The sequence below is a fragment of the Punica granatum genome, chromosome 2 (assembly GCF_007655135.1).
Source record: "Punica granatum isolate Tunisia-2019 chromosome 2, ASM765513v2, whole genome shotgun sequence".
In the NCBI taxonomy this organism is placed as follows: Eukaryota; Viridiplantae; Streptophyta; class Magnoliopsida; order Myrtales; family Lythraceae; genus Punica; species Punica granatum.
The window spans coordinates 11,084,779-11,110,950 of NC_045128.1; the positions used below are offsets into that span (position 1 = coordinate 11,084,779).

The 26,172-nt window shown below is 38.3% G+C and overlaps 2 protein-coding genes across 7 annotated transcripts; both read left to right on the top strand.

Annotated features, from left to right (window-relative positions):
* Positions 1-6,984: 6,984 nt before the first annotated feature.
* Positions 6,985-14,417, top strand: LOC116195813 (protein phosphatase 2C and cyclic nucleotide-binding/kinase domain-containing protein). Of its 3 annotated transcripts, XM_031525179.1 has the most exons (16): positions 6,988-7,498; positions 7,741-8,849; positions 8,933-9,064; positions 9,188-9,421; positions 9,652-9,777; positions 9,904-9,966; positions 10,172-10,254; positions 10,433-10,664; positions 11,087-11,397; positions 11,777-11,864; positions 11,953-12,019; positions 12,301-12,578; positions 13,167-13,232; positions 13,339-13,460; positions 13,596-13,752; positions 13,834-14,417. In XM_031525179.1, exons 2-16 carry the CDS (start codon positions 7,809-7,811, stop codon positions 14,077-14,079), a joined length of 3,246 nt encoding a protein of 1,081 aa, XP_031381039.1. In that variant the 5' UTR covers positions 6,988-7,498; positions 7,741-7,808; the 3' UTR covers positions 14,080-14,417. The 3 variants fall into 3 exon arrangements, 1 of the variants encoding a protein (XP_031381039.1); XR_004154701.1 differs by lacking the exon at positions 13,834-14,417 and having other exon boundaries at positions 6,986-7,498; positions 13,167-13,246; XR_004154703.1 differs by lacking the exons at positions 13,167-13,232; positions 13,339-13,460; positions 13,596-13,752; positions 13,834-14,417 and having other exon boundaries at positions 6,985-7,498; positions 11,950-12,019; positions 12,301-12,331.
* Positions 14,418-20,012: 5,595 nt separating this feature from the next.
* On the top strand, positions 20,013-24,894 carry LOC116194358 (anthocyanidin 3-O-glucosyltransferase 7-like). Of its 4 annotated transcripts, none has more exons than XM_031523158.1 (5): positions 20,013-20,234; positions 21,413-21,564; positions 22,787-22,927; positions 23,051-23,351; positions 23,610-24,894. In XM_031523158.1, exons 3-5 carry the CDS (start codon positions 22,853-22,855, stop codon positions 24,521-24,523), a joined length of 1,290 nt encoding a protein of 429 aa, XP_031379018.1. In that variant the 5' UTR covers positions 20,013-20,234; positions 21,413-21,564; positions 22,787-22,852; the 3' UTR covers positions 24,524-24,894. The 4 variants fall into 4 exon arrangements, with proteins under 4 accessions (XP_031379018.1, XP_031379019.1, XP_031379017.1 ...); XM_031523159.1 differs by having other exon boundaries at positions 21,419-21,564; XM_031523157.1 differs by lacking the exon at positions 21,413-21,564.
* The last annotated feature ends 1,278 nt before the right edge of the window (positions 24,895-26,172 follow it).

Sequence of the window (26,172 nt, forward strand, 5' to 3'; positions counted from 1 at the left end):
TATGAAGATCTTAATTTTGGGATTTTCGGACTCCCACGGGCCTTGAATATCATAATACCAACCTTGAGGTTGGTATTTTGAGATTACGACCTCGGGGGAAGAGGGGTTACTCTCCTTTTTTTTTTTGCCCTATTTCTTTTTCTTGCTATTATATTTATATATATATATATATTATATATTATATATATTTATATTAAAATAATTATCTATCACATTTATGTAAATATATTTATATTTATATTCAATATAAATATTTTTAAAAATTATATATTTTAATATTTATATTAAATATTGATATAAACATATAACAAATAATTATATATAAATATATTTAAAATTAAATAGCAATAAAATATAATTTATGGGGTATATTTGTAAAGTTACTTAACTTTTCCATCGATTTATTTAATATACCAGATATAACAATCTTACATCACATTATATTTTTTTAAAATAAATAATAACTTACCAAATACAATAATGTTATATTCTTTGTAATCTAACATTCTCGAGCTTACTTTCCCTGCAATCTAATGGACCAAAGAACCTAGAGGATCTTGAGGCAAGGATACACAGAGCCCACACATTGATATTAGGTATTTGGTAGAGATCACAACTTCATATATTATTATTATTTAACAAATATATATAAGGTATTTATGCAATTTAGAAAGAAAGGGATGTTATTAATGCCACCGATGATGTCCCACTTCAAAGTATGGGCCATTAGTTGCTAGGGGGGTCGGGTGGCCCTCTCTTCCTCCGCCAATTTTGGTCCAACGAAACATTCAATCCTGAAACGATGTTAGGGATAGTGATTTGTCATTAATATACTATTTTTGTATATACATTTATATGTGTAAAACAATGTCAGGGATAGTAATTTATCATTAATATACTAATTTTGTATATACTTTTTTATGTTACGCATATGTAAATACTATTATCAATATATACATATATAAATGTTTTCACTGAAATTAATCTAATTTAATTATTTTATTAAGTTGAATGAAATTTTTATGTGAATATTACTAGTTAATTTTAATATATTTTTTATTTTAATTTTCAAATACCAATGGGGTTCACTTAGTAGATTTCCAAATGCCATATCTGTAATGTTATTGTCATGTTAGAAAAATCCGTTTAGATCTGCATGAAAGTCATGGTGTGCTAGACACGATACGAAGCTCATAATTTGTAATTTTTCACTCAATAAAGAAGTTCGTGCTTGAAATAATAAAAATGCCAATTTTTTGGGTCATCATAGATATTACTAATTATTTTTTATTCTATTTATTTATAAATTAAAGTAAGAATAGCTTTCTAACTAGAAATAATTACAAATTCATTCAAAAAAAGATACTAACTTTACTTATAATTTAAATGTTTCTTTTGTAAAAAGAGTTTTCTTGATTTTGAACTTAAGAATATCTTGTGACCCATTAATTCTTGTATCATTTTGCAAGCATATATTATGCCGTTTGATTATTATGTATATTAATCTTATCGAAAAAATTTCACGTGCAACATACGTGTAAATTCACTAGTTTAAATAAAAGTATCATACCTTTCATTAGAATGTACCCCACTTGTTATCATGATTGATTGTCTGTTATAGATTCTTTTTTATTACAAGAGTTAATCTATTTGTTGGAGCTGCGTCCGAAAGAAATAAAAATCCATGCTGGAGATTGTAAAAGTTCAAAATAATCACATGCTCTGAAATCTTTTTGGAGTTTTGAGCTGTCTTTTAATATAATTATGGCACCTGACAATTATTATACTTTGATCCACAAACATTTTCTTCTCATGCAAATTATGCACGTTGACTATATTCCATTATATTTTCTATAAAGAGGTTTCCTGTACATCAAACAAAAAAACAAAAAGTAGATTAGAAGAGTCTCCACTCTTATGAGTAGGTCTTAGTCATAATCTTTTATTTATTTATTTATTTCTTTCTTAGATGTAATTGCTAGAAAATTCATGAAGAGGGAAATGGAAAATACGGGACTCATAACTTTTCAATTTTGAGAATCGAACAAAGAATACCTTGGAATCAATTTGAAGACAAATACCACCGCGCTACCTTCTCGTTTCATGGCATCGGTCATGAATTGCAGATAAATTGCAATTCTTGATATAGACATGATCTATGAGAGATGCATGTATATACATCATACACCCGACACAATGCCCCCATTAGATTAACTTTAAATTTTGAAAGATCCATATAGATAGAGAGGAAAAAACAATACCGGGACCAAGTATACATGGAAAATTAGGAAAGGTTAGTGGTGGTTATTAGGTCCAAGACATAGACCAAAGAGGGGACCTCTTGACAGGTTCTGTACGAGAACGTGGGTGGTGGTTCGGCCTCTTATAATTCCTCAATTTCTTGCGGCTGCAGGCTTTTGTATATGTAGGCATTGAAAACTCATAATAGAAATGTGGGATTCATCTCAAGTCTTAGTCAGTTGTAAGGAAATGCATTCAACTTTTTCTAATGCTCTTAGGAACATTTATGATAGATCCTTTTATTACGAGAATTTTCAGTGATTCTATCTTGTCAATGTGCAATAAGAGATTAAACTCCAATACCAGGGTTACAACAAACGCATGATCACGAGTCTTAATACTACCGGTCTTAGACATATATGGTATATGTATAACAAGTTGTGTGTACATCGGTGAATTAGCTCATCGTCATTAGGCAGATTTTTCTGCAATTATAGGAGTTCGAGCCTGCTGAAGCACTTTATCTGCATTTAGTCGTCGAGAATAGATTCCCAAAATCAGAATCGAATGAGATTGATATCCTACGAGTTTTCAGTGTCTCATTTTTGAATTAGGAGCATGATAAAATCTAGAATTGTGACATGTGAGGTTGGAATGAGGACACTCCTCTTCTTGATGGTGTCCAATGCCAGCTTTTCCGCCTCCTTCCCTATCAAAGTTGGCAGCGGGCTCCGGATCCACAGGCGACTTCAATCGGCGTGTGTGGGTGGTGACCGTTATTGGGCATTTTCCGCCCTCTTGAAGCTCTTCCTGGAGCAGCACAAATTTGTTTATTAGATTCCAGAGGGGGTAGTTGTGCAATGTTGCTCAAGACAATTTCCTAATCCGCAAAACTCTCCCCTAAGCAGGACAATTTAGTGAATAAATCATCCTTTTCAATCCTTTCAAATATTCTGTTCTGTGAATCGCCAACACTGAACAAGAATTTGGAGAATTCTACCTACCCTTATATCTGTTCAGGCTAAGCATGTCAGAAACCAGACATGGATTAGTTCAGTCAATATATTGAGGAAATCATGCGACCTCGCAGAAAATTTAAAAATAATATAACCATAAAAATTAAGTTAATAGTAATAGTATGTTATAGTCAAATTCTAAAATTTGAGGATATTTATAATTAACCACTTAGAAGAGAGCAAGTAAAATATAAAGATAGCACCATATCTAAAATTTGCGCAAGGCTATATGTTATGCAGACTCTCTGTTCAATTTGAAGACTAAACAACAAAAAACATACGCAATTTATATTTTGATTTTAAACTTTATTTGTTAGAAGTCTCAGAGAAAAACGATACTTACTGAAGACATCCTATAAAGTATATGAAAAGCACAGAAGTAAGATTGCTGAAATACTCAGCCAAAAAAAAAATGCTGAAATATTTGTTAATATCAAAAGACAATTACGAGTTGATCGAATACTGATTCTACATTCATTTGTTAAAATTTTTTCTCGTAGAAAAAGCGCTACCGAATTTCTTTGAAGATATATAATAAAGCGATACAGTTGAAAAAATATAGAAAATAATGACCACTCCTAAAATCTGCATCGAATTTTATTTTTCCTCACCGTGCCCGATCAAGTGCACTTTGATTGAATTGAATGGATTTCCCTTTTCATTTGCCTTTCCCTGAAAAAGACGATTCATTCATTCTTGCCTTTTCCCCCGAAGCGAATCCATCAATATTTTCTTTATTATATTATATTTATTTATTTTATCATGGGAAAGGAAGTGCATATTTCCTGAATGCAGAGGGAAACACGTGGGCTCATATGATACCGTCAAAAGCTGAGAGGCTCTGACCAGTGACCACTCCCTCACACCACCACGTCCACCCTCCAATAACCTTGACCCTGTTGTCCCTGTACCCCGGTGCACCGCACCGCCTCTCTACCCTTTTCAAATTTACGCGGGTTAATAAAAATAAAATTTTCTTTTCAAAAAGCGTATTCGGCGTAGATGCATGCTGTCCTCTAATGACAAAAAAGAGATTTCATATTTGATATTCAGTGCGATTATCCATGCTCTTTTATTAACTATTACAATTTCTATCGTATTGTACTAGTCTATAGACCTCCCTCATAAGGGTGTAAACCAGCTGAGTCGAGCTCGATTACAGGAAAACTCGACTTAGCTCGCTAAAAAAAATGTTGAAGCTCGATTCGAGCTCGAGCTTGGTCAAACTTCAATATGGAGGCTCGAGCTCGAGCTCGTTTGATAGTCTAGTAGCTCGAGCTCGGCTCGTTAGAGCTCATTTAGGTTTTTGGTTATATTATTTATGATTTTATTTTTAAATTTAAATTTAAATTTTATATTTATAATTTGGACTTAAAAAAATAATGAGAAAACCTAGCTCAGTCCGTGAATTATGAGCCTGGGGGCCTAAAACTACTAATAAAATGAGATATACGTAATTTTATGAAAAAGTTCGGCTAGGCTCACGAGTTGAACGAGTCGAATACTAGCTATCTCGACTTGACTCGAGCTCGACAAGAACGAGATGAGTTCGAGTTATCACCGAGCCAATCTCGAGTAATTCATGAGTTGCCTCGTCTCATTTACACCCCTACTCCCTCATAATCGAAATAAAAGTAATTTTTTTTGTTAAAAGTAATTTGCGCGGATTAAAAGTAACTCTAATTAATATAAAAGTGTAGTTTCGTTAATGTGATTTTATGTGATTGTCTTTTTCATTTTTAGTTATATTTTAATATATTAATTCATTAACTATTGTAATTTTCATCAATATTTTCTAAATTATACTAGACCCAAGCTATGAATGATGCCAATAGAATAACTTTTTTTTTCTTCTCTAAGTATATTCTTATGATGGTATTTATTGTGTAATGCATAACTTTCTCGCTCATTAAAAAATATATAACTATTTGATTTGATTTTTTAAAACGTGATGCAACTTCTCTTTAAAGAGTTTAGAGCATTATGCCCGAAAACTATATATAAGTACAATGAATAATCAAATAACGAGTATCAAATGAGTTCATATATTTTGTGGGAATTATCCATAGTCGATGCATTTCAAATTTACAAAGAAAAACAAAGTTAAATTGACACGACGAAGACGTTGAAAAAGTGGAGGGAAAAAATAGGGATTGAAAGTACGTCTTCCCTTTTATGTAAAGTTTATATGCATAGATATTGGTCTATCTAGTATGTATGATGCTTAATGCAAACTAGATATAGCTTGATTTAACCAACCGGATTTACCCTATCTTATTTCTCTAATTTTGTGATTCCGTACTAGAACGGTATGGATTCACTTCCACGCTAGGTGGATCTGCACATAATTAATTGACTCCATTTACTTTTTAAAAACTTAAGAGATATTCATTTGCCAGTATATTTTGTTGAAATCTCGAAAGAAAATTTAGGAGGAAAGAGCATGGATTTGATCTTGTGTGGAGAATGAGAAAATGGTGTTAAAATTAGTCATTTACCAAGGAGATATTCAAAATCTTCCTATAAAATTGCTGGGAGTTTATTTGGTAAGAGGAGATGTGAATTAAATGGGTAAGAAGAATAAGGATAAATTAGGCACAAAAAATTAAGAATCTTTGTATTAATGATTGAGAGTTTCAAATTGGTAATTTAAGTTTGTTTATCCTATGTCCTTACGGCATAGGATAGAAAAACCCATTAAAGAATGCCCTGGAGCCTAGTAGAACGAGTTTGTTTAGTAAGATTGATATAGTTTGATCGATGCTAATGAGAAGGAAAATCATACATAGATATTCTTATAGATTGAAATGGGGGTGGTGATTGGGGTAACATTTATATTCCAAAAAATATCCATCACATACCACATGCTAAAAGTCAAGGAAAAATCGAATCGAAAACAAACCATGTGTTCATATATTAGATCATTTCAAATTTATTTCAGCTAAATTTTTAAGTTACCCAAATTTTTTTAAATAACTCTACTCATGACATCCTCATTGGTTGCCGATCGAGGATGAGTATCATGGAACGTCCATTTCTAGTAAAGACGGCATTTTGTGTAAATAAGAGTTATGACAAATTTCACGGGCACCATTAGTAGTTCTGTACAATACAAGCGATACATCTTCTGATAAACAGGAGCAACACTTACGCTCTGTTTGGTTTCGCAGTTAAAATCACAAAAATTTTAACTTTAACTTTAATTCAACACACTACACAACAAAAATACATATTTCTCAAGTCATAAATTTTAACTTTAACTTTAACTCAACACACTACACAATCATTTGTCATTTTCCACAATCAAAATCAAAGTTACTTTTAACTCTAAAACCAAACGCACAATTAGTATATGTAGTAGCTGACTCAATGGTTAGCATACCCTTAAACTCTAATAATATTATTTGTTTAAAAAATAAAAGCAATTGTAGAGAAATCAAAATAAAAAAAAAAGGGAAGGGAAGAGGGACAGTTGGGGGGCTCCTCTCCGGTGGCCGGCCACCCACCATCCGGGACAAGGCTGGTGGAGCGGAGGCCCGGGAGGGGTCTCGAGTCGATTTTGTCTGAGCAGTGGCCGAAGAATTTTTTCGCGTGGGATTTACTCTTATAATTATCGATAGAAAATCAAAATTAATGTTTGCATTATACACCCGGAGCACGCAGACACGCGCCATCCCTATGGATAACTTTCGAAACGAACTAGATAGAGAAAAGCTCGTACGGCAGACACAGAGAGAGAGAGAGTGGAGAGAACTCAGTCTGCTCTGCAACTCATCTGAAAGTGAACCCACGCACTCCGCTTCTCTTCTTCTTCTTCCTCCTCTTCTTCTTCTTCTTCTTCGACCACACCCATTCGATTCATCAGTCTCCCATCGACAAGTTGAAATCCTCTCTCTCTCTCTCTCTCTCTCTCTCTGACCCTGCGACATTTTCAACATTTCTCCATCGCAATCAATATAGCCATAATTTGAATCTAATTATTTGATTGTTACCCGTCCGTTAAGTCGTCACTCCCATCAATTTTATCCTATTGCAGGCTTATCCTCTGTCTTCTTCTTCCCCCATCTCCCCACCCTCCCTCCTCCCTTCTCCTTCGACGGTTTCTCTCCCTGATCCAATTCGAAATTCTACCCTTCCACCCCCCATCAAGGAATCGACAGCTCATCGCTCCCCCATAGTTACCTGCTCTCTCTCTCTCTCACCACTGCTGTGTCTCCCAGGGTTCTGCCCTTCTTCACTGTGTAAGTGGAACATCTGTGTTTGTCGGGCAATTCCTGTTTTTGTCCGCTTTATTCCCTTAGCATCAGGACGGGGGTCGTCCGACATTATGGCATTAGGCTGTGGATCGAATTATCCTGGCTGGAATCGTCACTTTGTCCTTAACTAAACCCGGAAGTTGCTTGCTTTCATTCGGAATTTGCCAATTTATGGTTCGTCTGATTCTGGGTCTATCGTTTCTTGCTTTGCATTTTCGTTGTGGCAGAGGATCCGCTGAACTGGATGAAGTGGAAGCTCGCTTGATCATGGTTTACTTGCTAAACCAGTAGCAATATGGGATGCGTTTACTCCAGAGCATGTGTCGGCGAAATCTGCGCCCCGAGGGAGGCTAGGATTAAAGGACCCAAAAACAATGCAAGAGCACAGCAGGAGTTCCCTGTCTTCTCTCCCGCATCGTCCTCGGATGTGCAGGAATCGGAAGCTCGGGATCAGCTGAACCAGCTCAGCCTCACTCAAGATCCCGACGCTGGCATTACTAGGCTCTCACGGGTTTCCTCCCAGTTCTTGCCTCCTGATGGATCGAGAACTGTCAAAGTCCCATCGAAAAGCTACGAGTTGAGGTACTCTTTTTTATCGCAGAGAGGGTACTATCCTGATGCCCTTGATAAGGCCAATCAGGACAGTTTTTGCATCCACACCTCTTTCGGAGCTGACCCAAATGATCACTTCTTCGGGGTCTTCGATGGACATGGAGAATATGGGGCCCAATGCTCTCAGTTCGTGAAAAGAAAACTGTGTGAAAACCTACTTAGGAATCCTAAGTACCCTGTGGACCCGGTTGAGGCTTGTCATGTGGCATATTTAACCACCAATTCTCAGCTTCATGCCGATGTAATTGATGATAGTATGAGCGGGACAACAGCGATCACTGTATTAGTTAGAGGGAGGACTATATATGTTGCAAACTCGGGTGATTCGAGGGCTGTGATTGGTGAGAGGAGGGGGGAAGAGATCGTGGCCGTGGATCTCTCGGTGGATCAGACTCCGTTCCGTGAGGATGAGCTTGAACGGGCCAAGCTATGCGGGGCACGGGTGCTCACCCTTGATCAGATCGAGGGGCTGAAGAACCCCAATGTGCAGTGCTGGGGAACTGAAGAAGGTGATGATGGTGACCCACCGAGGCTGTGGGTTCCAGATGGGATGTATCCTGGCACCGCTTTCACAAGGAGCATCGGTGATTCCATTGCTGAGACTATTGGGGTTGTTGCGAACCCTGAGATTGTTGTCCTTGAGCTTACAAAGAATCATCCTTTCTTTGTGCTTGCTAGTGATGGAGTATTCGAATTTCTTTCTAGCCAAACTGTGATCGACATGGTGAGTTCCTCTGTTGCTTGTTTTAGGTCTCATTATATTTGGTGGCCTATAACAAGTCTCGTTATGTTTCCAATATCTTGCAGGTTGCAAAATTCAAAGATCCCCGTGATGCTTGTGCTGCAATAGTGGCCGAGTCTTATCGGCTCTGGCTTCAGTATGAAACTCGCACTGATGATATCACAATTATAGTCGTTCATGTCAATGGGTTAAAAGAAGTAATGGCCTTTACTTCCAAAAATCCTCTTTTTCTGTTTTTTTTTCTTTTTAATTAGTAATAATCCTTAGTTTTAGTTGTGATGAGCTTTATTTTGCTGTACTGAAATGCTGTCTTCCTACAGACTGCTATTGGTGGTCAATCTGTGGGCCACGGTGTTGCTATGCGTCCCCCTGTTCCTCAAGTTGTAGAGGTGACAGGGGCAGAATCTCCTTCCACCTTCGGCGGGAGTGCCCGGAACCTTCGAGCAAGACATGATCTATCAAAGGCGCGAATTCGTGCGCTCGAGAATTCCTTAGAAATGGGTCAACTATGGGTTCCCCCACCCTCATCCCACCGGAAAACTTGGGAGGAAGAAGTAAACAGAATAATCTCTGCTTATTTATGCTCTTTCATTCAAACTAGGGCCTATTTGGTGAAAAGCTTAATAGACTAAGTAGATCGGAACCAGCTGAATGTCTCTCCACACTCTCATACCGTATTTTCTATAATTTTTCCCATTGAACATCCTTTTAGGTTCGTGCAAAAGTAAATTCTTGCTTTTCTTCTCTTCTTGAGGCTTTGTCTAATTGGTCTCTGTTGCAACAGGCACACATTGAACGGGCGTTGCATGATCATTTCCTTTTCAGAAGACTCACCGACTCTCAGTGTCATGTTTTGTTGGACTGCATGCAAAGAGTAGAGGTCCAGCCTGGAGATGTTGTAGTCGAGCAGGTTTGATTCATGATAAGGAACACCATGGAAGAATCAATTTTATTGGAAAGGAAGAAATCTAGAAAATTAGCAGTTCTACTTTTCCAATCATATTTAGAGCATTGAAGAGTTTTCAAATTTTTGCAGGGCGGTGAAGGTGACTGCTTTTATGTTGTTGGCAGCGGAGAATTCGAGGTCTTGGCAACGCAGGTCCTTGTTTTCTTTGGCTTATTTCTTATGGGTGTATATTTTTCATGTAACCCTTGCAATAGTTTTTCATTGTGAAGTCTTAAGTTTTTATCATGATTATCATAGTTTAGTCTGATTAACTATCTCTTATTCCCTGTTTGTTTTTCATTTCTTCCGTTGGCATTGAGACACGTAAAGATAGTAATGACGAAATTTGTTCTTTCAGGAAGAGAAAAATGGTGAGGTAACTCGGGTTTTGCAGCGATACACTGCTGAAAAGTTATCATGTTTTGGAGAGCTTGCGTTGATGTAAGTCACTTCTATTAAATATACAAGGCTTTAAATTTCCAAATAGGCAGAGAAAAGGTTGCATTTTATCAACCTTTTTGCACTTATATCCCATTTTAGTGTTTCCTATGCAGTTAATGTCCCCATCAAGTGAAAAAAATAAAATAATGCTCTTTCCTGATGTTTTATGACTTTTCAGGTACAACAAACCTCTCCAAGCCTCAGTTCGCGCTGTCACGAATGGAACTCTTTGGGCCTTAAAGAGAGAAGATTTTCGAGGGATTCTGATGTCCGAGTTTTCCAATTTGTCATCCTTGAAGTTGCTTAGGTCGATAGATCTCTTGTCGAGATTAACAATCCTGCAGCTAAGCCACATAGCAGAATCACTTTCAGAAGTTTCGTTCACGGATGGTCAGACCATAGTTGACCAGGTAAAATAGTAATCAGCAGATTGTCTACAGTTATGATTATAATAGGCAATCCCTCCTCTTCTTGGCTTCTGTTTGCCATTCCTCCAATTCAAATGAAAGATATTAACTGTTAGATGACAGTTAAAATTGTAATTCATTCTGCTGTACCTGAACAATTCCTTTACCTCATTTCACTCTTTGACACTTCTACACGTTTTTCAATATTTAATCGATTTTCCTTGACTTGTTTGAGTGCTTATTTCCTTTTTCCGGTAATCTATGCGTCATCTCGTTTATGTAAACTGATTTTATATCAGCTGCATTGCATGTGACTATGCAGCAAAGTGTGTGCATTATATAGCAAGTTCTGTTTGTGTTATGGATCCACTTATATTCTTATTCACAATAAACTCCTCTCATATTTCTGCTGTATTTAATTGCAGAACGAAGGTTTGTCAGCAATGTACATCATCCAGAAAGGACTAGTGAGGCTCACTTTTGACTCAAAGATGACTAAGAATCCAAATGTCTGCAGTCTCAAATGTGATAGTCTAAAGGAAGATGATAGTTTTGATAAAGAGCTCTCAGTGGAGAAGACTGAAGGAAGCTATTTTGGTGAGTGGGTTCTTCTTGGTGAGCAGATTGGTTCTTTAAGTGCAGTTGCTGTTGGAGAAGTTTCATGTGCCTTACTGACAAAGGAGAAGTTTGAATCGGTTGTGGGTGCCCTCACAAATCTATCACCGGAAGACCAAAAGTGAGTTCAGAATTTAACGTTTATATTAAAAATATAAATTTTTAGGTTGCATTGGGTGTTTGAGATTGGACTAAATATGCAATGGGTGACCGCATAGGATTTCAACTGATGGAAGTTTCAATGGGTAATTCTCATATGGCTTTGAGCATTTTAGTAGGTTTACGTGGTTCTTGCCCTATTGAGTAGAGATCTGTAAATTATGTTGACCAAAATGTGAATTACAACATGGCCTTAACTGCCAGTCGTGAGTGCCGGATAAGGACTCCCTAAAAACCCATCCGATGCCTTGTCCTCCTGCTTATCAATCATTAACCTTTTGCTTTTCAGAAGGATTATTATAGATTCATGATCTTACTGATACATGAATTATATTATATAGGGAAAGGGGCCGTAATTCTGAATTTGCTGATGCATCTGCCACAGTTGTTGATGTCTCTGTTTTCGATAAGGTTCAGCTCTCCGATTTGGTAAGGGAAATTGCTATTCATTCATCAAAGTTCGTGCTTCCACATCTAATTATGAAAAAAAATCTGGAAATGTTTTCCGTTTTAGTAGGAGTGGAAGAAATGCTTATATACCACTGACTGCAGCGAGATTGGGCTTGTTCTTTTACAAGACACAAGTAAGTACTATAGTTTTTATGGCAATTTTCGCTAAAGATGGCCCTGTGATTGCAAGTGTTGGCTTTCCTTGATCTTTTGTTTTGTGAAGTAGAGCAAAAAAGAATTCCACAACAAAATATGCGGATATAATACAGGATATTATCTCCCTTGTTGTTAATAACATGGATATTGTAATGGGGCAATGTTGAAACGTCTACTGACATAGCTTTCTTCATAGAAGGATGATTTAAGTTGTCCTTGCTGACCAACTTTAGCGATGATATCCTCTTTCTGCTGACAGAACATCAACTTAGCTTGAAAAGATTTTTGAAGAAAAAGGTCAAAGAGCTGGGGAAGGAAGAACAGGTGTTGAAAGAAAAGAACCTGATGAAGGAACTGAAGCCTACTCCTTGCGTACCTCAACTTTTACGCACTTGTGCTGATAATACACATGCCGCGATACTTCTAAATACGGCTCTTTCATGTCCTTTGATTTCTATACTTCACAAACCACTCGATGATTCATCTGCAAAGTTCTGTGCTGCCTCTGTCGTCATTGCATTAGAGGAGCTACACAAGGTCCAAAGCTAGAAATACTTTATGAATTTTGCGAACTACTTGGCACTTTCTACTTTCAGAAAATATGAAAAGGTTCTACCTGATTATATACCTTTTCTCATCTTGAAGTGCAACGTAATCAGTAGAGGAAAAAAAAAAGAAAAAAAAAAGGGAGAGAACGTGTTTGATCAAATTTCAGATTTGAGAATATGTTGTAAATAGCAGTCCAGCGTGTTTTCCACTTCATTTTAGATGAGCAGGAATATAAACAGAAAACTTCCTTACTCAGGTTTCTCATCTTGAAATGCAGAAAAAGCAAGTTAAAAAATGGTGCATGTGTTTGTAAGATATGCTGCAAAATGTTTTCCACTTCATCCTAGATGAACAGGAATATGAAAACTAGAAAACTTCCTCATGTTGTATCTGCTAGAGTTTCTAGTTTGTGTTTCTGCTTATCCCCAAGGATACTTAAGAAATTAGAAAATAATATGTAAATTTGTACTTTTGAAGTGTAATGCGGCAGATTTTCTCTTGTATCCATGATCAAACAAAGACTATTATCTTTCTCCGCTTTTTTCTCACTGTCATTTTGCTTGTTCTGAACTGTAGAACGGTGTTCTCTTCAGATGTATCTCTGCAGATGCCATAATGTTGGATCAAATGGGACATCTACAGGTCAATGCCCCAAGTTATCTTCCTGTTACTCATGCCCTTTGATTATTGAATGGACCACTCTTGTTTTGGTTAGATTATCTGATTATTCTTCTTTGTAATTGTACAGTTAGTAGACTTCAGATTTGGGAAGAAATTATCTAGAGACAGAACGTTCACGATCTGTGGAATGGCCAACTTTTTAGCTCCAGAAATTGTCCAGGGAAAAGGGCATGGCTTCGCAGCTGACTGGTATGCCTGCAGCTGACTCATTTCTCATTCTCTCAATTATGGAATTCTGAATAGCACATAAGGAAGATTAGATGTAATGAAAAAATGTGAGGTAGGATTGCTGAGCATCTCTCAAAATGTAAGTAATTTATGCAGGTGGGCACTTGGAGTCTTGATCTACATCATGCTACAAGGGGAAAAGCCTTTCGGTTCATGGAGAGAGAGTGAGACTGATACATTCTCAAAGATCGCGAAAGGCCGGCTACATCTTCCTCCGACTTTATCTCCAGAGGCCGTCGACCTCAGTACAAAGGTTCCTACTGAACAATTTTACTCCTCTTCTATCCCCCCTCCCTCACTTTTATGCTGACACTTCATTTAATAATCCTTTCAGTTGCTTGAAGTTGACGAGGATAAAAGATTGGGGAGCCAAGGGGCCGATGCCATTAAGAACCATTCATGGTTTGATGGTTTTGATTGGAACGGGATTGCCGATAACTCCTGTGCTGTTCCTGATGAGATTGTTTCCCGAATAACTCAATACTTGGGAAGTAATATCAAGGAACCAACGACTTCTCTATCTTCTTCTCGTGATACAGAGGAAGATCTCAGCTCTACTGAATGGCTTGATGATTGGTAGTGATATAATCTTCATGTAGATATCTGCCTTTCCTGGTGGACTTTCTATGCTCAAGTTCTCTTTTGTGCAACATGGACCAATTACTGGATGAGGCGCTGAAGTGGGGCATGTAATGTGATCGATGTCCTACCATTCTTGGTTTCCATTGATCAGTGATGAGTCAAGAAATGATTTCCTTTGGAAAATTCTTCATTCCTGCTCAATGAGATCTATACAATGCATTTGTCTGTCGGAAAGCATTATTCTTTTTGCTTCTCCGATCTTCACTGTACTTTCTCACTTCTGTAAATGTATGTATATTTAAATGAGAGTTCTTATCAGAAATTTCTTTCACTGCAGCTTTGCATTTCATTGTCTAACGACTTACATTATTCAGCAGTAGAAGTTGGAAAGGAACATATGGATGTTAGAGTTGAGGATCTCATATTTTTCTTCTCGTTAGTTTGGGCTTAAAGTAAAATGGACAAGTTCAAGAATTACACCGTGGATAAGTATCAATTTGAGTGTACGGATTTACTAGTATGTACCGGGGCTTCCGAACTCAATCTCTAGCTCAAGACTGACAATTAGCGATTTAAATAGGTGGCTTACCGGCCTATGAAAATGGTGGCTACTCCAAACTCCGGGATCCCAAGCTCCGATAAATTTAACATAATCATCTCAAAGTCGGTCGGGACTTAAAAAACTCCATACTGACAATGACGACAGAGAAAACATGTTCTACAGTTGTATGAATGCTCAACGCGATCTAGAAAATATTTGGTACGTTGATAGTGGTTGCAGCAATCACGTGACTGGAAACGAAGACATGTTTACGAAGTCAGATAAAAATTTCAACTTTGAAGTCAAGCTTTGAGATGGAAAATGGCATAAGATAGCCGGAAAAGGAGCAGTAGTCAATACCAAAGCAGATGCAAAATTGACATTGGAGAGTGTGAACGATGATGAATCATATTTATGGCATCTAAGATATGGTCATCTGAATTACAGCAGTCTACAATTATTGCAAAAAGAAAAATATGGTAGTTGGTCTTCCTCAAGTTTCATCTCAAGAAAAGGTTTGTGAAGGATGCATATATGGGAAACTACATTGTCTTGCATTTCCTAAGGTGTCCTAAGAGCAAAAGCGTCATTGGAATTGGGACATGCAGATATTTGCGGTCCTATGAGAACAACATCTATTGGAGGAAACATGTATCTTATATTATTTGTCGATTATTATACATGGATGATTTGGATATTCTGATCTTGATGTCACACAACTGTTGTTCCTTGCTGCAATTGATTTCGACACAGAGCCGAGGACTTATTCTCAAGCCGCCAAAGATCTACAATGGCATCTTGCGATGACAGAAGAAATTCGCGCTCTTGAGGATAATGGTACTTGGACCATTCAGTCACTCCTTTCGGGGGAGAAACCCGTCGAATGTAAGTGGGTTTTTAAGATTAAAAGACGGGCAAATAGCACTGTGGAGCGTTATAAAGCTCGGCTCGTGGCCAAGGGTTTCACTCAGGTTGAAAGTGTTGATTTTCATGAGACCTTTGCACCAGTGGGAAAATTGGTCACCGTACGCTGTTTATTGACCGTTGTTGTTGCTAAACAATGGGAGATGCATCAGTTCGATGTCAATAATTCTTTTCTTCATGGGGACTTAGATGAGGAAGTTTATATTGTCCCTTCCTCTTGGTTTTCGCTCCACCAATTCTCATCAAGTATGCCACTTGTGGAAGTCTTTGTATGGCCTTCATCAAGCTTCTCGTAACTGGTACTCCAAGTTTACGGTTTTCAACAGTCCCAGGCTGATCATTCTCTATTCACCTTCTCCCATGGTGGTCTATTTCTTGCGGTTCTTGTCTATGTGGATGACATGATTCTCGTCATGAATGACTCCATCTCTTGTACTCATTTTAAGAACTATCTCAATGAGCGCCTTCGCATTAAGAACCTGGATCCTTTATCTTATTTCTTGTGGATAGAGATTATTCGCAGCGGTTCCGGTCTCTTTCTCAACTAGCGAAAATACACACTGGATATTCTTACTAAGGCTGGTATGCTCGGTTCTCGACCTACTTACTTTCCTATAGAGCAACAACACCTCCACCGACAGTGGCGATCCCATTCTTGACCCATGACAATATCGTCGTCTCATTGGTCGTCTATTATATCTCACCATCACTAAGCCAGAGCTCAGCTACCCTGTTCATATTCTATCACAGTTCTTACAAGATCCTCGCCAAGGACACTGGGATGCTACTTTGCGAGTACTTCGCTATCTCAAGCAATCTCCTAGGTAAGGAATTTTTCTCCGGCCAACCTCCCTGTCTTTAACGGCTTACCGTGACACGAATTGGGCTAGCTGCCCAATGACTCAACGATCTTTGACTGGATATTTCATCACCTTAGGCGGCAGTCCCATCTCTTGGAAGACCAAAAAGCAAACAACCGTCTCCAAGTCCTCCGCCGAAGCCGAATTCGCTCTCTCCTTAGCTATCTTGGTGTTTATCATGCAGGTCCAATGCGTCTTTTCTGTGATAATCAAGCGGCTCTCCATATCGCCTCTAATCCGATTTTTCATGAGCGCACCAAGCGTATTGAAATCGATTGCCACTTTGTTAGGCAACATTTGCGCTCTGGAACTGTGGAAACCTCTCACGTGTTTACGCACTTTCAATTGGCAAACATATTTGCTACGACACTTGGGCGAGAATAGTTCCGTTTTCTCCTCAGCAAGTTGGGCATTCGGAATCTCATTCTCCAACTTGATGGGGAATATTATGGAAAGATTTACTTTCCGTTGAAACTTAAATACATATTTTTGTATTCCATACTTAGGACACAATAATTTAGTCAGAGATAGCGTTTTCCTTTTGATGTATACATACTGGATTGATAAATGAATACAGAGTAAGCTTTTCCGCTTCATTACTGTTCTTGACACATATCTTACCAGGAGGTTGTTTGAGATCGAAGATGGAGGGAACAACGCTTTCTTGCATGGTGACCTGGACAAGGAAGTTTACATAGAGCTTCCACCTAGATTTGTTCTTCGATGACTGGGAGCGTGTGTCGGCTTCGTAAATCCTTGTATGGCCTTGGTCAAGTGTCGCGGGACTAGTTATCGAAGTTTGCCAATGCACTTTGATAGAATTAAACAACTATCTAAATATACAAGATATACAACTATACAATCGAAGATACCTGAAGATACCCTAATCCTTAATAGAACCCAAAAGAACTAGAGAGAGAGGGAAGGGAGAGAAGGGGGTGGTGGCGGCGGGCTGCTCAGTGACAACTGCCCCAAGCGTGGTTGCCAGTGGCTTGAGGTGTAACATCCCGAGAATTTTCTTCAATATACATATTTACAGATTTCATCTATTATTTATTAAATTGAAAATTTTACATACATGTACACACGTGTATGTGTGGGTCGTTTAATTTGATTTTGTGACAACCTCATATTCCTTATCATTATCAATTTAAATAAATTAATAATTTCTTGATGTGTAATTATTTGCAAGATAAACTTTAATTTAACTTTCCGTGTATTGAATTCTCTTTCACCCTTGCTTTTCCACATGTCCAACTCAATTTCATCTTGATCCATAATCGAAGATACCTGAAGATACCCTAATCCTTAATAGAACCCAAAAGAACTAGAGAGAGAGGGAAGGGAGAGAAGGGGGTGGTGGTGGCTGGCTGCTCAGTGACAACTGCCCCAAGCGTGGTTGCCAGTGGCTTGAGGTGTAACATCCCGAGAATTTTCTTCAATATACATATTTACAGATTTCATCTATTATTTATTAAATTGAAAATTTTACATACATGTACACACGTGTATGTGTGGGTCGTTTAATTTGATTTTGTGACAACATCATATTCCTTATCATTATCAATTTAAATAAATTAATAATTTCTTGATGTGTAATTATTTGCAGGATAAACTTTAATTTAACTTTCCGTGTATTGAATTCTCTTTCACCCTTGCCTTTCCACACGTCCAACTCAATTTCATCTTGATCCATTTCCTTTTTCCACTGCCATTCTTCTTCAATACCGCACGGAAAATCCAAATCAATTTCATCCATTTCCACCGCCTTCTCTTCCCTTTAAATGGCCTCATGAACTCTTCTTTGTCATTTAAATTTCCACGGCCAAAACCATTAATTACATAGAGTGAGAGAGAGAGGCCTTGAGGAACTTAGGGAGAATATTGAGGGAAAAATATGAGGAAAATTCTAGAAAATAGAAAACATTCAGTTTTCGATGTTTAAGGTTCGGGGGACTTGTCAAGGTGAGTAACCTATTCTTAAATTAGTATTTTTATTATCGTTATAATGGTATTTTTAGAATTGCATTGTTATGGTCATGTCAATGTCACAGATCATGCATGTATTTTTATATAATCGATTATGACATTTGGAAATGAGAAGAGAGTTATTGAGTTGAGTAAATGAGATTGATGGGAGTCGGTGAGTCCTGTAGCGCCCTAGCCAGTCATAAGTCGAGCAGTAGGAAAGGGCTGCCTAGAGCAGAGAGGCTGCCAGTATGGAGCCGCTACTGTGATCAGGAGCTGGAAAGGGGCACATTGATGATTTGAGTTCTGGAAGTCTTAATGATATTTTTATGATATTATTAAATCCGTACTATGATCCGGCTAGTTTAGGTTGTGGTTACTCACTGGACGTCAAGCTCACCCCCAAATATATTCTCAGTGTTGCGGTGTATCGTAGCATTTTATCGGAATTTTACTCGTCCAATCGAATTTGTAATTTTTTTTTGATATCCTTTATATGTAAGGATATCTATGTGTAATTATCGAATTTTATCGTAATAAAATTTTTGGATTTTACATGAGTCCTCCAGCGACCTGCCCCTACCCCCTTCTCTCCCCAAATCTCACTGCGGCGGGCAGTGGATGCAGCGCCAAAATCCTACGCGCTAGATTCCTTACCGAGTTTAGGTGTTAGTGTCCATCAAGAAACCGTGAAGGAAGCTGTGATAAGAAGATTGGACTTTGTGAAGGACATGAATGTGGATTTTAAGAGGACTCTGTTCCAGGAAAGTGTTATATATATATATATATATATAATAGGTGAGCTCCAGCAAAATGAACACGAGCTTGGCGGATTTGTTGATGGCAACAAGCGGCCAGGGAAGATTTTTACTTCAATGTCATTCAGCGATCGAGAGGATGAGCTCCTGTCTTAGACTTCCCCTTGGGGTTATGAGGTGTAAGTTATTCGAATTTCTCCTTCCAATATTTTAATTATTGAAATTAACTTTTATATTATGATATTGATAAAACAACAATAAATTAAATTTGGCTGGAAATGTAATTGGAAACGTGATCAGGGTGCTTTTTATTCTTTCTAAATAGCTCGGATGATTAAATAAAAATTTTCATAGATCAAAGGACATTTTACTACTAAACCTAGTGGTCGGAGTGCAAACTCACTTTATTCATTATTTTATATTTATATAAACATTAATATAAATATAGATATTGACTAAACATATTTTAATTGTTTTTATGTAACACGCAACGCATGTGCCCTGTATCTTGTACTGATTTTGATCTAATCCGGTTTAGCTTGTCTCTGTACTCTCAGAACGATTTATTAAAGTCACCCGGGAAAATTGAAAGGGAAAGTCACGGCCTTACCGAAAAGCCGCAAAAATTAAATAAAGATGTATAAAAGTCTATTGAGAAGTACCGAATCCGAAATCATATGATTTTCGAGGAGCCATTACACCAAATCGTTTTGTTTTGTATTTTTTTTTTCCGTTTCAAGTAATAAGGGGTGTCCGCGTGCCAGTGTGCAAACCCATAGTAATCAATCCACACATAAAGTTGGTGCAACTTAAAATATATTATCATTATAAAATATCAACTCTTTATGATTTATTATGGGGGTACCAGATCTCACCTAATGGGTTTGTCGGGCTCGGTTGCCCGCATCATGACAGACGATATTTAATGTAATGTGTGTATTGTATAATATCATTATCTTTCTATTCATCTATTCATCTTCTCATTACTGAAAGCTCCAGTGGTTGTTCCTCTCGTCGCCTCTGCCACATCCTCGGCTTGTCCCCGCCTCCTGCTGCGTCCTCTTATTAATCGCCTCCGCTCTTCCTGATCAACATATCCCAGGTTAGCCACATTTCGATGTTCTAGTTGATCTGATTTCTATCAGTTGCTGGGGAAGGTGTGCTTTGTATATGCTCTACTGCAGAGTTTTTTTTTTTTTTTTTAAGACTATAAGGGGATTTATGGCATAGTACAAGAATTGAAATAGCAAAGCTAAATAAAGGGGTACGGAAGTCTCACTGACAAAGATCAAATTCGAGACCTCATGAATTTGGGACGCGAATTGTGCCACTGCACCAAATCCCCTTCTCTGCTGCCGAGTTTTAATCCTCCTCAAGGAGGAATTGATCACCGATGGGTGTTGAGAAATTTCCACTTTGGGAAGTAGTTCAATTTCTCAGAGAGAGTTTAGGCCGAAAATGAATCTTGTGTCAATTAAGGGATGGGACCTAACCTATAGGTGGACTTTACCACCATATATCTGCAAGATCGGAAACTCCTGAAAACACATCGTAAACTGGACAAGTGTAAATATATATGGATTTGGAGGGACATGAAGAGAGGGTGGGGCACGAGCCTCAATGGTCGGTGGTGGTCGCCGGCATGGCCATCCACTGCTCCTTCCTCACCATCCAAGTTCCTTGTCTCTATTTTTTTTTTATGATTTTCGTAAATTGTTTCAATAAATAACTAATTTTTTTGCTGAGTGAGAGGAAATTTTTGTATGGGAGTTTAAGTGAACAAAAGGTGTCACATTTACGATAAAGTTGAAGAAAAAGTTTAAGACGAAATTACAAAAGTTTTATTTTTTATTTTTTATTTTTTAAATTTGGTAGAGAAAATACAAAAGTTAATGTCAAGGGAAGGCAAAAAATTCTCGGACTTTTTCCCTAAACGAATTTGTTCGGTTCACAGTAGGTGGTAAGAGTTACCTTGCTTATTAAACGCAACCCAGTTTAATGCTTGAGCCAGTCCTAAAACGAAGCCAGTTTAAGCCGTTTATGACTTTTTCCAGTTACAAAAGAGGTGCATGAGCTTAAAACATCCAAATAGCTTATTTAGGTCCAGGTGAACGTATTCATAGAAATGAATATCCCTAGCCTCCTAGGAAGATGCAAATCTTGATTATTCAGATTTATTATTATGTTTTCCTATTGGGACTGTGGGATACAGTAAGTCTAGGGTACTATATCTTTAAAATACATTATCATACCATATATACGACGAAAATTATTTTAAAGTTGTAGATCTAAACATCGAGGCGTCGAGGCTTCCGGTTACCTCTTCTGGGAGGGCAGTTGTTTGCGAGGAGCCCTTCTTGCCACTGGCCCCCCATGGAGATCTCCGTAGGTGTCAAAGCCCTCCGACGATTTTCCATACGGTGCAATTGCTGGTAGGGAGCTCCCATCATCGAAATTGCCCCTAAGATTTTCTTTTCAGATTTTTTTAATTTTTTTTGTAATTTTTTAAAGTTTCAAATATAAAAATCTTTTAAAGAAAAATCCTTTTCACGAGGCGTGCATTTTTTAATGGAAAAATGGACGGCTGGACTAAAGTGATAAAAAAGTGAAAGGTTGAAGATAAGAACAATAAAAAAATAAAAGTTTAGGACGAAAATGGCAAAAGCGTCAAAGATTGAGGACCAAAATTGTCTTTTTTATTTTTATTTTTTATTTTTTCTGCAAATTAAGTAATTTATGTCAACTTTGGAATACGTCAATTGGTCTATCTTTCTATGTCACGCCTAGAAACCAATAGAGTTCAGGTTTGGTTCTCATAAGTGGAATTACATGTGGCTCTCATTTTAAATTTTCATTTTTTTTTGTACTAAAATTCATTGGCCTCGCTTGTAATTGCAAATAACAAAATAAAAAAGCTGTTGAAATATGTTGTCTCACACGAAAAAAACTGAGAAAGAAACAATAAGCTTATACGAGGTTTGGGTCTAGCAATTTATCATGTTAAATTCTTGGATTGTAGATGGGCTCAAGTCCGTGTAGGCCAAAGTGAAAATTTTACATGGTATCATAGTGGATTATGCTTTCGAGCATACATGTGGGGCCACACCACGCCATATTCATTTCGAGACAATCAACAGTGCACCTCATATTAGTCAAACCCAAGAGTGATTTGGTCCAGTTCCGAAGTAATTAAATGTGCACCTCTAGTTAGGCCCAAGCGTGGATCTCGAGGCTAGTTTGGTGTTTGTCTCCTATTTTGCCCGTGCACGGAAGAGGATGCCCTAGATAAGTTGTTGAGGGCGAGTGTTTAAGGACACGTGGCATGTGCTGGACCAAATGTTGTCAAGTGATGGCGAGTGTTGTGATATATTGTCTCACACCGAAAAAATTGAGAAAGAAGTCACGAGCTTATATAAGGCATGGGTCTAGCAACTTATCAGCTCAAGTTTTTGGGTTGCAGATGGGCTCAAGTCCATGTAGATCCAAGTGAGAGTTTTCACAAAAGTAATGCATCCTATATTCCTAACGTCCGATTGCAGGGTGATTTGAATCCCATAAGGTTTAGTTGCATAAAATTATAACTATCATTTTGGCATCTTGACCCTATTTTCTCATAGCAACTTAACTCTGATCCTTTTTATGTAAATAATGAAGCTTTTCCTGAAAGTTGAGCACGGACTTCACTTAAAGGCTCTCCCTTGCTGAGGTGAAAGTGACGAGATGATGAACCCAAAGAGCCAGGTTGCGGTTATCCCATTTCCCTTCACCAGCCACCTATTGCCCCTCGTCAACCTCGTACGTCGATTAGCAGCAGATGCCCCTGATGTGATCTTCTCTTTCTTCAACACTGCCAGCTCAAATAAGACCCTCTTCTATTCCAGCAATAATCAGGCAGAACCCCTACCATCTAATGTCTAGGTCTATGACATTGCCGCTACCATCACTTGGGAAGAGGAAACTACAAAGGAACTGAAATCCCAAATGGTAGAAGCATTGGAGCCCTTCCTGGAGGTGGCTGTGGCTAGCTTCGAAGATGCGATCAACGCTGCAGTGAAGGAGAATGGAGTGAGGGTGAGCTGTCTCCTTATAGATGGCCTCATGGCGTTCTCATGCAAGATCGCGGAGAAGTTGCAAGCCAAGTGGGTCGCCGTGTGGGTACCGACACCATCAATTTTACCGGCTTACATTTATAGAGATCTCATTGTCCCTCTATTAAAAGGTAAGTTTTTATTGATAGCTAGGGTTTAGGTTGACATGAGTTTACAGTGCAACTATAAATTTTTATCTATATATATATATATTATTTACATAAATATCTTTTAGGGTTCAAGTTTCGTGATAGACATTTCATTGTTTTTGCCAAGTGTATAGATATAATAGCTTATACTATCCCATATATGTTATAATTTGTCTCCATAGCATGAGAGTAAGAAATGTTTCTTGGACTAGCCGTTCTCATTCAGTGAACATTTTCCAGAAATGGAAGGAGAGGCGAGCTGTGTGGACATATCACAAAAGATCAAGGACTTGGTTCCCGGATTCTCCACAATACACTTTGCTGATTTAACTAATCGATTGCGTACACTGGATCCTGCACCATCAACATACTTTCGCATGCTGCGTGATGAGGTTGGGCATCTATTGCCATGCGCTGATGCAATAGTAATGAATTCCTATGAGGAACTGAGCCCTGCTCCTCTTACCTCCGCCCTCAGGTCCAGCTTCCGTCTGCTACTTCATGTGGGTTGTTTGACCGTAAGAATTCCACCATCACTTCCTGCTTCGTCAAGATTGGACCAGACCGGCTGCTTGGAGTTGTTAGATAAACAGAAGCCACGGTCCGCGGTCTACATAAGTTTTGGGACACTAACATCATTGACACCGGAAGAGATGTCCACGCTATCTGAAGCACTCGAAGAGAATAGAACTCCTTACATATGGTCAATCAAGGACCACTTAAAGGTGCACCTGCCACTAGGTTTTGTAGAGAGGACAAGCTCATATGGGAAAGTTGTTCCCTGGGCACCGCAAAGCCAAGTCCTCTCGCATCCATCAATCGGTGCACATATAACACATTGTGGGTACAATGCAGTGTTTGAGAGTATTGTTGGTGAGGTTCCCATGATATGCAAACCCATGTGGGCCGATAACATGATTAATGCAAGAATGGTGGAGGATGCGTGGGGAATCGGGGTGAGAGTTGTGGGTCCTATAATCACCAAGGATGAGATGCTTACGTGCCTGAAGATGGTGTTAGGAGATGAAGAAAGAGGAAAGGAACTAAAGGCAAAAATTAAGGCTGTGAAGGAGGTGTTAATGGAGGCCGTTGGTCCAAATGGGAGTACTTCGAAAGATTTCAAGAGTTTGGTGGAGCTAATCTCTACCGAGTGAAGCAGATTTAATATCTTTGTGAACCAGCCTTGCGTATTCGACAGCACTTAATTTTCTAATTTGTTTAATAAATGGGGCAATGCCCTCCCTAAGTGTATCAACAACTTTCTTGTTTTACCGACATAGGTTGGTTCGAACAGTTCGACGCTTGTTTTCTAGAAGTAAGGTCTCAGGTTTGAGTCTTGTGAATGAAGAAAATCCATACTGGAGAGCTTTACCTTGTAGTGGTCGACCGGCTCGATCTGGATTAGTCGGAGTCTGTTGAGTTTTCGAATGTCAGAGTACAAAAAAAAAAGGTACTTTGTTGTTTATCTCATTAAGTGACGACATCCCTTTAGATTGTAAGCAGGCAATCAGAGGTGTATGCTAAATTCTAGTTTGGCGTGGTTCCGACCATGTCATCTCGACATTTTCAAATTACAAGAGTTGGAGATTCGAAGCAGAACTTGTAACTATATATCCTCTTGTCTAGCAGAGTATACAAATAAGAGGGTAAAATATACATTGGGTCTGTCAGTTATTGGGTTCATATTCAAATAAAAAGCTTAAGCCAATTGGTTGTGGTATTCAATCTTTTATAAACCCGTGGATTTCTGTTTATACTCATTTTCCGCACTTCGTAGTAAATGGGGCCTAGACGTGTAGGGCCACGAGATCAACCTATGCGAGGAGGATACCCTACAATTGAAGTCCACGACAAGCCCAATCCGAATTAGCGGCAATACCCGACCCGAATCGCCGTGAATGGGCTGGCAGATTGAGGATGAAAATCATGGGATCATTTCCAAGCATAGACAAGAGTGAATATGGAAGAGTTGTTGGGCACATACGAAGATTGAGTGTACCACAACTAATTTCCGTGTAGGAAATTATCATATATGGTGTCCATATATTGCCAAGGAAGAGACATGGAAGAAAATTCTACAAAGGATATCCATACATTGCCAAATGAATGTAAATGTGCTACATGATATAATACATGAGAAATATCTTACTCACTTCCTTCATTTTCAAGGCAGAAGACTCCAAGATTGTAATGAATATTTCCTGAAAATAGAAATGAAGATGGACGTCACTTGGGTTTCCCTTTTATTTTAATCTCTTCCCTTGCATTTTCTTTGCCTAATTAGAAATAAGTGGAAGATATTTCCCACATAGTCCTAGGGTTAGCTAGTTGCCTAGTTTGCTAGATTATTTCCCAATTTCAATGTCTTGGGCCGCACTCTAGTGTTAGCCTATATAAATTGAGTCTATCTATTGTATCCACCCCCGACATCAATCACAAAACACCTCTACGCTATGCACATTGATCTTTATCTTTACTTTATCGCACCGCATATCTATCTTACTTGCATCATTTTCCTTATCATGCAATAGTCTTCCAAGGTAATCCCGCCGATCCATCAGCATATCCTTCTACTCGACTTGGTTCCCGATCAAGGAGGTCCCTATGAGCTAAGGTTTCGGCTTGGGCTCACCCTTTTCGGCTCCTAGTAGCTGGATCCAACAATTCATTCTACTTTTGGCTAACTAAGCCGTGAAGCTATACAAGTCCCTCACGAGCCAATCTAGCTCGTAAGCTACACTAAAGACTGGCTTCTGGCCGTCTCTCGACGTCATATGATTGTTACCTCTCATATTAGGGAGAA

Coding starts and splice junctions, on each gene's coding strand:
- LOC116195813 (XM_031525179.1), top strand. CDS start 7,809: ATGGGATGCGTTTACTCCAGAGCATGTGTCGGCGAAATCTGCGCCCCG. Junction 9,065..9,187: donor ATGTCAATGGGTTAAAAGAA/GTAATGGCCTTT, acceptor GTCTTCCTACAG/ACTGCTATTGGTGGTCAATC. Junction 11,865..11,952: donor AGGTTCAGCTCTCCGATTTG/GTAAGGGAAATT, acceptor CCGTTTTAGTAG/GAGTGGAAGAAATGCTTATA.
- LOC116194358 (XM_031523158.1), top strand. CDS start 22,853: ATGATGAACCCAAAGAGCCAGGTTGCGGTTATCCCATTTCCCTTCACC. Junction 22,928..23,050: donor TATTGCCCCTCGTCAACCTC/GTACGTCGATTA, acceptor TCTAATGTCTAG/GTCTATGACATTGCCGCTAC. Junction 23,352..23,609: donor CATTGTCCCTCTATTAAAAG/GTAAGTTTTTAT, acceptor AACATTTTCCAG/AAATGGAAGGAGAGGCGAGC.